This window comes from Stegostoma tigrinum, chromosome 39 (assembly GCF_030684315.1).
Source record: "Stegostoma tigrinum isolate sSteTig4 chromosome 39, sSteTig4.hap1, whole genome shotgun sequence".
Classification (NCBI taxonomy): Eukaryota; Metazoa; Chordata; class Chondrichthyes; order Orectolobiformes; family Stegostomatidae; genus Stegostoma; species Stegostoma tigrinum.
The window spans coordinates 8847691-8860158 of NC_081392.1; the positions used below are offsets into that span (position 1 = coordinate 8847691).

Sequence of the window (12468 nt, forward strand, 5' to 3'; positions counted from 1 at the left end):
CCTCGGAGTGAAGACATTCCTCCTCGTCTCAGTCCTGAATGGTTTACCCCTTATAGTGCCCACTGGTTCCTGACATGCCCAGCCCAGGGGTAAACATCCTACCTACATCTACCCTGTTGAGCCCAGTGAAATACTTCAGTGAGATCATGTCTCATTTTTTTGTTCTCAGGGGATTCATCAGAATCAAATCTTGGGGAGTGAGGCTTAAATTAGGGCTTGACCTCTGTGAACATGTACTGCCTTGAGTGTAGTAGATTGAAATGTCATCCATATTTGTGATTGTTCAATAAATATGTCTATTATGTGGTAATTTATTAAACACCTTTTGAGAGTCCATATGTACTCAACCACATTAACCGTCTCTGAATTATTTCTCAGAGTCCAGTCAAGTTTATCTTTTCATAAATCGACTTGATCTTCAATTTTCAACCCATGTTTTTTCTAAGTGACTGCACTTTTCTCTTGGATTATTGTCCCTAAAATTTTTCCCACTCCTGATGTTAAACTGATTAGCCGTCATTACTGGGTTTTCCTGCTCCCTGTCTTCAAACAAATGCTCCAGTCCTCTAGCACCAAACCCATCTCCCAGAAGGATTGCAAGGTTGTTACTGTAGCCGCTACAATTTCCGCCATTGCTCTCTCCTACTTTGAGCTCTGTCAGTTATTCAATTACATCCTTATGATGTACTCTTCTCCTTTCCAAGTCCTCCGTGACACTCTCCTTAACTGTGACGTTGGTGACATCCCTACATTTTACTGAAGACAGAGGCAAAGCTCTCATTTAGTACCACAGCCCTCTGTCTTCAGAGGACCTTTGAGGTCCTTAATTGACCCCACTCTTCTTTTGACTACCATTTTATTATTTATGTTTATGACATTCTTGAAGGGAGGTCTTGTGGCACCCCTGCCTCCGGATCTGAAGCTTTGGGTTTTAGTCTGACTCTAACACTTACTTGATCTTCAAGGTTCACAATGTGGCCAAACAGATCGATTATCAACGTGTAAATCTTTCCATAACAGACCAATGGTGGGAGGGGTAACAATGGGAGTGATTACAGGTCACCGTGTGATGGACAGGAAACTGGTGCCCCTACTGTCACTGTTCACAGCTCCTGAATACAACACACATATAAAAGTAGGTGTTACCACAGCAACTGACATACCTTGGGGAATTCAATTGAATGTTTGATGTGGATCTGATTCGTGCCAACATCGTAGGGGTCATTCCCCATTCTGATTTGAGAACTGCCTCCTTGCACTACCTCTGGTGGAGGAGGCAGGGTGTGTGGGCCAGACCTGCCTTCAGGCAGAAAACCGAGAAAGTAAAACATTTTTAACAATTATTGCTAATCTGTTTTCGTGCCTTGTCTTTGGACTTTTTATTTGTTAATTCTCATTGGCAGTTCTATGCTTGGAGAGGTAATGGCTTAGTGGTAATGTCAATGGGCCAGTATTCCCCGGGGAGATATACTGAGTACACAGGTTCAAATCCATCATAGTAGGTATGCTTTAAAAATCAGGAATTAAAAAGCTAGTGTAATGATGACCATGTAACCACTGTCAATTGTTGTAAAAAATCCATCTGGTTTGCTAATATTCTTTAGGGAAGGAAATCTGCTATCCTTACCTGGGCTAGCCTACATGTGACTCCAAATCCACAATGTTGTAGCTGACAAATAACTGCCCTCTGGGCAATTAGGAATATCCTATACAATAACACCCACATCCCATGAATAATCTGTTTTAAAACATGGCTCAATTCTCTATGTATTAAGAATCTGACATTTGTCTTGAGCTTCCATTTTCTGTTGCATATTAACGTGTCTCCTCAATCATCCGGGTAGCTCCAGCCTTTCCTTGACCAAAGTAGGAATTTATCTGATTGATACCTGGACTACCTCCTCTTTGAAGGTCTCCCATTGCTCATTTAATGAAGTGCTTGTTCTCGAATCAGAACAGGGATTGAAACCCATGTTGTTGGCACCAATCAGATCCACATCGAACATCCAATCAAACCCATTGCTCACTTGCTACCCGCTGAGCTTACTGTTCATTTAACCCAAGCCAGATCACTAAAACCAATCTTCTCTCATTCAGAATTGCTCTCTCAAATTGATCCGTATTCCTTTCCACACCTGTCACATTCTGTTCAGTCATGTTCTAACTGAATGGAGTAGTAGATTCAAAGGGCTGAAAGGCCTACAACCACACCCAATGTTCCCACTGTGGTTATGCAGCATTTGGAAATGAAGGAAGAAGCTACGTTTAGGTGGCGATATGGTGAGAGAGACCGCAAGATGGTGATTTTGGGGGAACTCGGGGAGAGGGTGGGCCAGTGGGATTGAGAGATAGCAAGACATGGTGCTACTCCTGTGTTGTAATTGCAAACTAATATCCGTATTCTGCCAACATTTCGATGGTTGGTTCTGGCTAAATCAGGCATGGCCCATTGATATGGCAATCCTGATAATGATAACTTATAAATGCCAATAATCTAAAGATGAATCTTGAGATTTCATATGATGGTGCTGGGGTGTATGAGACAGAATTGGGATGTGCAACTACAGTGCCATGATTAGTTTGATCATTGAAGAGCCAAGGTGGGAGTGGGTAAAAGAACTGGCAGTGACCAGGTGGGTTTCATGTGTAGAATTTGTGGCTTTCATGAATTGCCCTTGAAAAGGTGGAGGTGAGCCGCTGCCATCCGTAAGGTGTAGGGGCATTCACAATGCTGTTGTGGGGGGGAGTTCCAGGATTTGGACTCAGCAAAACTGAAGGAATAGTGATCTACTTCCAGGTCAGGATGGTGAGTGGCTTGGACGGGATCTTGCAGGTGGTGCCCTGGTTCTTCGAGATGGATTGGGAAGGAAGTGTATTGGTGGGATAGCTGAATAAGGAGATGGTGGGCAGGCGAATCGAACTATCGCTGGGGTGCCGCGCGCTTGTCTTGATTGGCCACATGTTCACTCTCCTCTGTGTCCTAGTGGAATATTCAGGGGTTTTCCCTGCTTTCCGGCCTGCCCAGGTGCCAGTGAGGACTTCTTGGAACCCCAAACCGCACAGGAGCATTCCGATGATGATCTGCCGACAGACAGCTCCCTATACTGGGGGACACCCCGACAGATGTCCCTGGAGTCCATGCTGTCCTGCGGAACTCCTCTGGGCCAGCAGCCATCCTGCTTTCCGGGGGGGTTCCCAAGCAGTGGTTCCCCAGAGCTGCCAGCGAGAGGTTTGGAAGAGGTCACCCATGGCCCGGGAAGGAAGAGACCCTCAAAATGTGACACAGCCCAGACAACAAAAGAGAAATGTTCTGTGCCGAGGGGGGTGGTACGCACTGAGACAATTGAGACCTTTCTAGCGGAGGAAGAGGATGAGCTGGAGGCCTATCACGTTCACGCTGAAGTGGCTGGCGGACATTGGCACAGCATGGAGCAGGAGATAGTGCCAGAGCCCAGGGACAGCACTGACGGGCATCCCTTGCAATTTAGCTCAGAGATCTCTGTTTTGGAAAGCATCCCAATCCATCAGGATCCTGAGGAGGACATGGCATCAGAATTGAGACTTGAACTGGAGCCTGAGGAAGAGGGGCAATTGCAGGGCAGCCCAGAGCTTGGGATCCTCCCGATGGAACAATCCAGAAGCCAAAAGGATGCAGAGGTATTTGAAGCACGTGCCATGGAGGTGGAGACGGATAGCGGAAGGTGGGCAGAGGACCTTTATTCTGACCAGACCGAGCTCGCTCAGCAACAGGAGGCACCACTGAGCAGCAAACCTGGTGTGGGGACAGTGACTGAAGAAGAGGGCACATCTTCAGCCTCCTCCCTACAGCCTGTCACAGGTAGGCCTGGTAAATGGCTCATTACAGACGTTAGCAAGTTACACTATGTGTGGGAAAGATAGCCTGGGGAAGGAGGTTTTGGGGAGTGGGCATAGGTATATATTTGAGACAGCCTTTTAAAATTCAAAATTTGATTAGACATAATGTATTGGGTTTGTTGTGTGCATACAGGCAGAGTCAGACTATTCAGCTCCTAATAGAATTGACACAGGGTTATTCCATAATTCACAACAGCTCTTCGTGGAACTCAATGCCTCGATTTAATGAGATCATCTCAAATTACAGGGCTTGGGTGCAATAGACCAATCAGGTAAATCCATTCTCAGGACAGGGACAGCACAAGATTAGATGCAGATTGAAGCTTCTTCTGCACTGTCCCCATCCAACACTGCCAGCACAGGGACAGCAAGGGGTTAGATACAGATTAATGTGTCCTTGACACTGAACCCATCAAACATTCTCAGGACTCTCTGACCCAGTGGTGAACCTTCACAGCTACAGCCCGTGCTGTTTGATTTCAAGTGAGTTGGTCTGAGAAATGAACAAACAGCGAAATTCACAGCTGACCTTAGAGAAACCTGTATGGGGAGATCACAGCTTGAGAGCAGCTAAGTGTCTGATTTCTTTTGTAAATCTGCAATAGTGAGTAGAGCAGGTTCTTTTTGATTACATGTTTTTATTGAGATCTGTCTTTTGATTAAACTTTAAAACTATAAAACTTAGGCAGTAAGTTAGCCTGGAGCTGTGTTTTTAGAGCAGTAAGACTGTGACAACATTAAAAAGGCATCTGGATGGTTATATGAATAGAAAGGGTTTAGAGAGATATGGGCCAAATGCTAGCAAATGGGACTAGATTTGTACAGGATATCTGGTCAGCATGGATGCATTGGACCAAAGGGCCAGTCTCCTTGTTTTATAGCTCTGTGACTCTATGACAGGTTCACAACAGGGTTAGATACAGAGTAGAGCTGCCTCTTTTTTTTTAAACTGAAGACAAACTGAAAGTAAAGTTCTTTCCACATTGTCCCCAACAAACATTCCCAGGACAAGGACAGCACAAAATAAATCTACCTGTATTCTTTTAAACAGAAAGTAAATGTTCCTCAATTCTGATCCCATAAAACACTATAAGGACAATGAAAGCATGGGGTGAAATAAAGAGTAAAGTTTCCTGTCTTAAAATGAAAGTAAACATCCCTCGACACTGTCTCCGTAACATACACCCAGGACAGGGACAACACAGATTAATACGAGTAAAATTCCCTCTACTCTGTTAAAATAAAAGTTGTTACCTCTACACCATCCCTATTGAACACTCCCTGGACAGTTAAAGGATGGAGTTGGAAAGAGTAAAAGTCTCTCCACACGGTCCCCATCAAACACTCCCAGGACAAGCACAGCATGGGTTAGATACAGAGTAAAGCTCCCTCTACTCAGCCCCCATCAAACACTCCCAGGACAGGCACAGCATGGGTTAGATACAGAGTAAAGCTCCCTCTACTCAGCCCCCATCAAACACTCCCAGGACAGGCAGAGCATGGGTTAGATACAGAGTAAAGCTCCCTCTACTCAGCCCCCATCAAACACTCCCAGGACAGGCACAGCATGGGTTAGATACAGAGTAAAGCTCCCTCTACTCAGCCCCCATCAAACACTGCCAGGACAGGCACAGCATGGCTTAGATACAGAGTAAAGCTCCTTCTACTCAGCCCCCATCAAACACTCCCAGGACAGGTACAACAGAGGGTTAGACACAAAGTAAAGCTCTCTCTACTCTTTAAAACTGCAAATAAAGCTGACTCTACACCACATCCATCAAACAGACCCAGGACGGGCACAGCATAGAGATAGCAAGAGCTGCAGATGCTGGGGTCAGAGATAACCCCTTCAGAGTCCTGACCCAAAACGTCAACTTTCTTGCCCCTCTGATGCTGTGTAGCCTGCTGTGTTCCTTCAGCTCCACACTTTGTTATTGGGTACAGCATAGAGTTGGATACAGAGTAAAGCACCCTGTACTGTTTTAAACAGAAAGAAAAGCTCTCTCTACACTATTCCCATCAAACAATCCCAGGAGAGATACACCACAGGGTTAGATACAGAACAATGAACCTAAAGCAACATCATTTCCATTGTCAGTGAGGAATTTCTTGATTGCTATTGAAGTTGGTTGAGTGCGGATTCTGTAGCCTGTAATATGGGAAATGCAGCAGGATGGCTGCTGGATAATTGTGCTGACGTGTGGCAGAGGAAGTGTCTCTAGGCTTTCTGTCCTGGCTTTGTTGCAACATGAGGAGCAAGGGGGAGGGCCAGAGGCTCTGGGACAGAGACAGTGATCAGCTGAGGGGAGGGGCCCAGCCAGGTTTCAACGCTTCATGGCCCCCTCTCCTCTCTGCGGTTAACCCTTGTCAGCAGGGATCAGTAGCTGGTGAATGGAGTCAGGAAACCATGGCTGATTTTACACTCCTCCCCCACTTCAATCCAATGGCCCTGAGTACAAAGGTAGCCCCTTACCATTGCTCACAGCCCAACAAGGTGTCAGAAAGTCCATTCTCCACCTTTACATCCAAGACCAGTAGATACAATCAGAGTGAATAAACCAGGGGTAAAATGGGACATGAGTAGGAGGAGAGAACAACTGGGATCACCTAGGGTCACAGAGTTCTGAAGAAGAGTCACTGGACCTGAAATATTAAACTCTGCTTTCTCTCCACAGATGCTGGCAGACCTACTGAGCTTTTCTAGCAATTTCTGTTTTTGTGTCACCTAAGATGTCCATCACACCTCCTGCTCTGTATAAAGTTTCACCAATATCACTGGCATTGAATATTCCACATATAATTGGATAATGTCGGCCAGGCTATTTTACGACCTCTTCTAAGTGGCACTGTCACTTAGTCCAGAACCTCAGGCTAATTTTTAGGGGACATTGGATCGAATACTGTATTACCAGTATTGGAATACTCTGTGCAGTTTTGCCGTCCTTATCAGAGGAAAGACATTTTAGCTACAGAGACTGTGCAACAAAGCTTTACCAGCCTGATGCTTGGGGTGGCAGGCTAAAGAGAGACTGGATCACTTAGGACTATATTCACTGAAGTTTAGAGAATGAAGAGGGAATCTCAAAAACAACCTATAAAATGCTAATGGGATTGGACAGGGTCAATGCAGGAAGAATGTTCCCAAAGACTGGGAGGACCTGATCCAGTAGTGTCAGTCTTAACATATGGGATAGGCCATTTAGGACAGAGATGAGGAGAAATATCTTCACCCAGAGAGTGAGAAGCCATTGGAATTCTCTGCCACAGAAAGTGGTTGAGGCCAAAACATTGAATATTATCAAGAAGAACTTATAGTTCTTGTGGTTAAAGGGACATAGAGTGCGGAGAGGAAGCAGGAACAGGAGACTAAGTTGGATGATTCGCCACAATCATGCTGAATGATACAGCAGGCTTGAAAGGCCGAACGGCCTACTCCTGCTCCTGTTGTCTATGCTTCTATGAATCACACCATGAGAGATGAAATCAGGAATTAAAAACTGACCCATCTAGCCATTGTCATAAAACCTCATCTGGTTCACTAATGTACTTTAGGGAAGGAAATCTGCCATCCATACCTGGTCTAGCTGACAGGTGACTCCAGGACCACTGTGCTGTGGTTTACTCTTAACCACCCTCTGGGCAACTAAGGATGGGCAATGAATGCTGACCTAGTCAGCAACATCTACACCCATGAAAATTTTGTTTTAAATTCACTCTCGCACCTCTCTTGGCATTTACAGGATCATTCATCCAGATGGATCTCTCGTGAGCTCCCTTTAATGGGTATGGTGTTTTAGCAGTGCAGCACAATTACAGAGACTTGTGTGTCTCACTCGAGTGCCCTCCCTCTGTCCCTCAGGTTTGCTCATTCAACACTCACTCAGGGCAGTGTCACTCCCACAGAAATACAGACATGAGCCTGCTTTTACACACATCCCATGACCTGCCCTGGAAGCTGGACGAGGCTATAGTCACACAGTGCACAAGAACATTGATGAAAATCCCTGTTTCTCAATTACAGAAGCCGAGAATATGGTGGTTGAGCTGGAAGTGATCGGAGCAGCAGGAGTTGAGATAGCGACAGAAACAATAAAGGTGAAGAGCTTGATGGACGTGGTTGAAACAGTTGGCTCAAGAGATGGGCTGGAGCCTGTGGAAGTGGTGGGCACCGTAGAAGCTCTGTTACCAGGAGCATGTGACTGCAGCGTTTACACAGATGATACCATTGCCTGCCAACACTCACTCACCCCAGTCACAGTGCCAAGTGTGAATGAAACTCAGGAAGTGACCGATGAGGAGATGCGGGCAGACAATTGGCAGTCACCATGGCAACCCAGTGCCTTCGAACAATCAGATCATCCCAAATCAAAAGGTTTGGAGGCAGTAGACCAATCAGGTAAATACATTGTCGGGCTGGGACAGCACAGGGTGAGGCACAGAGTAAAACTCTCTTTATACTGTCCCCACCGAACACGCCCAGGACAAGGACAGTATGGGGTTACTGTCAACAACAAATGCTGGAGATCACAGCAAGTCTGATAGCATCCATGGAGCGACAGTAAGCTAACATTTCAGGTCTAGATGACTCCTCACCAGAGTTGATGTGATGTGTGGAGGGGGCAGCATTTATCCCATGGTTTGGGGGAAAGTGTTGTGGGACGTAGGGTGCTGGCAGATAAAAGATGTTGATAGTTCACATTAAGTGAACAGGATGTCTCCCATAGTCATTTTAACAGTGTCCTGCTCTGATGCCCACATGCCTGTCCTCAGCATGCTGCAGTGATCCAGTGAATCATAGAGCAAACTGGAGGAACAACATCTCAAATTTTGACTAGGTATTTTACATCCTTCTGGACTTAATATTGAGTTCACACCTTTAAAGTGTGAACTATTTCTTTCCTTCCTTTTATCTGGTTATCATGTCCTCCCCTATCCCCATCCCAGTTACAGTCCTTTCAAATCTGGCAGGTAGATACATTATTGTTCTGCCTTTCTCACATTCCAATCACTTAATCTGAAATATCAACATCTTTTCTCCACCAGCAGTCTACATCCACTACAGCACACCCCCAAACCACCACCCAACTATAATATAAATGCTTTCCCCTCCGCACTTCATTCCAGCTGTGATGAAGTGTCTTGTAGACTCAGAACATTAGCTTGCTCTTTCTCCAGCTGTCTGACCCACTGAGATCTCCAACATTTGTTGTTTTCAGTACAGATTCCAGCATCTGCAGTAATCTGTTCCTACTGTATGGGATTAGATACAAAGCAAAGCTCTCTCTACTTTTTTTAAACTGAAAGGAAGTTCTATCTGCCCTTCTAAACTGAAAGTAAAGTTCCATTGACATTGTCCCTAACCCTATCGCTACCAGGACAGGTTCAACACAGGCTTGGATATAGACTGAAACGTCCAGTTCACTTATCAAACATTTCCAGTACAGGGACATCATGGAGTTAGAGACAGAGTAAAATACCTTCTATACTTACCCCATCATGCACTAACTTCACTTAGTGCCCAAGGATCTGAATTTTAAGGAGAGTCAATGAAGGCAAAGCTAATCCTTTATGATTCATGGTAAATCTCATCTTCCATTATGCTCGCCTGGTCAAGGTCCCATTGTTCACCATTCATCAACTTCACCTTAACAAATCTCTGTGCCTTTACGCAAACCAAGTCTCTAATCCCTCATCACCCTCTCCTGTGCTAACCTGCATTAGCTACTGGAGCAGCAACATTTTAAATTTAAACTTAGCATCCTTGTTTCCAAATGTCCCCCTGACCCCAAACACTTTCCTACCACTGTCACCCACTCAATACCAACAATTCCCTGTCTCTTTCTCTCCCCCCAGACCCCATCTCCATATCTGCCTCACTCCCTCTAGACCCACATGCCTCCCTGTCTCTGTCACTCCCTCCAGACTCACACCTCCTGTCTCTGACAACCCTTGCAGCCCCACACCCCTCACCATCTATATTACTCTCTCTATCAGTCCTGATTCAGTTATACAGTGTGTACAGTCTGCTATCAGTCTGCATCAGATATGTACTGTGTTCATTCGATAAAAGATTTAGTGTCTCAGTGTCATTTATGGCCATTCAACCCATCAAGTTCATGCTGTTATCCCATACAGCAATCCAGCCAGTCCTACTCTTGTAAGTGATACCCATGTGACTGACAAATTTATTTCTTTCTCATTCCCATCTGTTGTTCTTTTGAAGTCATTGGTATTCAATGCTGGAGTGGTCCCAGTGAGGACGGTGTGCTCCTAATGTAGGGAGATGGAGAAGTTGTGACTGCTCTGCCCGGGGTAGAGAGGGCTGAACAGGATTTGGTGATGGTTTACATGTTCGTGAAGGGATCAATTGACTGCATAAGGAATAACTGTAGTATAGCTACAGAATGAAGAATTTATGGTAATTTGCAAAATAATGGAGATGGCACAAGTAAACTTTTTTTTTTCACAAAAAATGTTGTTGCAGTCCAGAATGTACTCCCTGAAACAAAAGGAAGCAGATTCTACAGTAACATTCGAAAGATAATTATGTAGAAACATGGAAACGAGGAATGGGCCATAAGGCCCTTTGAGCCTGCTCACGATTTAGTATGATCATGGCTGACCCTCTATCACAATGCCATATTCCCTCTTTCTCTCCATATTCCCTTGACACCATTAATATTTTAAAAGATGTCAGTCTCTTTCATGAATATGTCTCGTAATATGTTCAGTGTCTCGGCCTCCACAGCCTTCTGCAATAGAGAATTCCACAGGTTCCCCACCCTCTGATGAAGAAATGTTTCATCATCTCAGTCTAAATGCTGCATTCTGAGATGTGTCCCCTGGTTATAGACCCTCCAACCAAGGGAAAATGATCCTTCCTGTATCTGGCCTCTTAGAATGTTATATGTTTCAATCAGATCCCCATTCATCTTTCTGAACTCTAATTAGTGAAATACTAATGAAGGGAAAACATTGACAGAGCTTTGAGTCTTGACTGACGGGATGAGATTAATTTTGACGTAAGAGTTGGCTCAGATATAATGGGGCAAACAGTCTCCTTGCAGACAGTATCACTCCGTCACTAAAGGGGCTGTGGGTATACCCTGCACCCGAACTCCCCATTGGACTGAAGCGGTTCAAGGAGGCAGCTCACCATCACTTTCTCAATGGGCAGTTAGAGACAGGTTACAAATGGTGACCCAGCCAATGACGCCTACATCGAGTTAAAGAATGTGAAAAGATCAGAGCTATGTGTCAAGATTTGGCACTGAAAGAGTTACACTACTCAATGAGGGGTGTTGCTGGGCAACGCTCCATCTGCAATCTCATTGGTTATGGAGGATACTGCAGCATTTACAAAGCTGGCTGGTCCCTCCCAACTGTATTATAGGATCAGGGAGAGAGAGAGAGAGACACACACACACCGACCCCGACACCGACACCGACACCGACACCGACACCGACACCTGCCTTACCCCAACTGTGCAGAGGACCACGGCTTCAGCTACAATCCCCGACACAGGCTGGTGATGGAGATCAGGTCCGAATGTCCAGGGATGGAGAGCGTGTGGAGCTCCTTTCTCTGTAAAGAAAAGGGTATTGAATGCTGCTTGCTTCACAGGGTCAATCGCTAAATGCTGCTGGCAAATTGTGGGGAGGGCAAGGAAGGTTTGGAGAAGAGGAAAGGGTCAGACAAAGGGAGAAACAAGGACAGGCAGGAGCATGAGGATAAAGAGTGAGGCATAGAAACAGAAATGAGACAAAGAGCGAGACAGAGAGGAAGGCAGAGAGAGATATATGGCACATCAGAGTTAGACAAAAAGAGCGATAAAGAGACAGACAAAGAATAAGAAAAGACAGAGAGACACACACATGAGGGAGACAAAAAAGAGAGACAGAAAGACAAGACAAAGAACCAGCAAGGACAGAAAGACACATGCAAGAAGACAAAGAGAGGGAGAGCAAAAGGGACAGGTGAGGAGCAAGACAGAAAGAAAGGCAAAGAGAAAGGCACACGCAAGAGGGAGACAGAGAGAGACGTAGACAAAGAGCAGGACAGAGAGAAAGCCACATAAGAGGGAGACAAAGAGAGAGAAAGAATAAGATCAAGAGCAAATGGAAGAAAAAAGCAAAAAGAGGCACTTGGGGAAGGCAACGAGAGAAAGGGAGTCAAATGAACAGATTAATGAGACAAAGAGATGAAGAGATTGACAAAGGCCAGAGAACATGAGGGGGGAATAAAAGAGAGAGAAAGAGAGACGGCAAAGAGAATCAGAGACAGAGAAGGACAGAAAGAAGAGGAAAGTACAAAGAAAGGGTGGGGCACAAATAATTGGACAAAGAGGGAGAGCACATTAAAGCAGTGATTTAATAATTAGCAGGAAGAAATAGGAGAAAAAATGATCTGTCAATAGAGATGAGGCTGTCACAGTGCATTTGTGAGACTGAGCTGACACAGACGGAGGAGAAATGGAGACAAAGAAACAGGATGAGGTTAGAAAGCAATCAAACAGGCTCAGAGGCTGGGAGCGAGTCAGCCACAGGGAGAGAAGCATCAATCAGCAAATGTCTCCCAAGATCAATTGATTC

At 45.2% G+C, this 12468-nt stretch overlaps 1 protein-coding gene across 4 annotated transcripts in view; it reads left to right on the forward strand.

The window, feature by feature from the left end:
* Window positions 1-12468, forward strand: part of LOC125447871 (reticulon-1-A-like) — a 92670-nt gene that overhangs the window by 8478 nt on the left and 71724 nt on the right. For 2 of the 4 annotated variants that reach the window (XM_048522661.2, XM_048522660.2), the window contains exons 3-4: window positions 3026-3838; window positions 7898-8272. In XM_048522661.2, coding sequence (XP_048378618.2) covers window positions 3026-3838; window positions 7898-8272 — 1188 coding nt within the window. Of the gene's footprint in view, window positions 1-2984; window positions 3839-7897; window positions 8273-11280; window positions 11476-12468 lie in introns of those variants that run through there. The other 2 variants (XM_048522662.2, XM_048522663.2) reach the window with 2 other exon arrangements.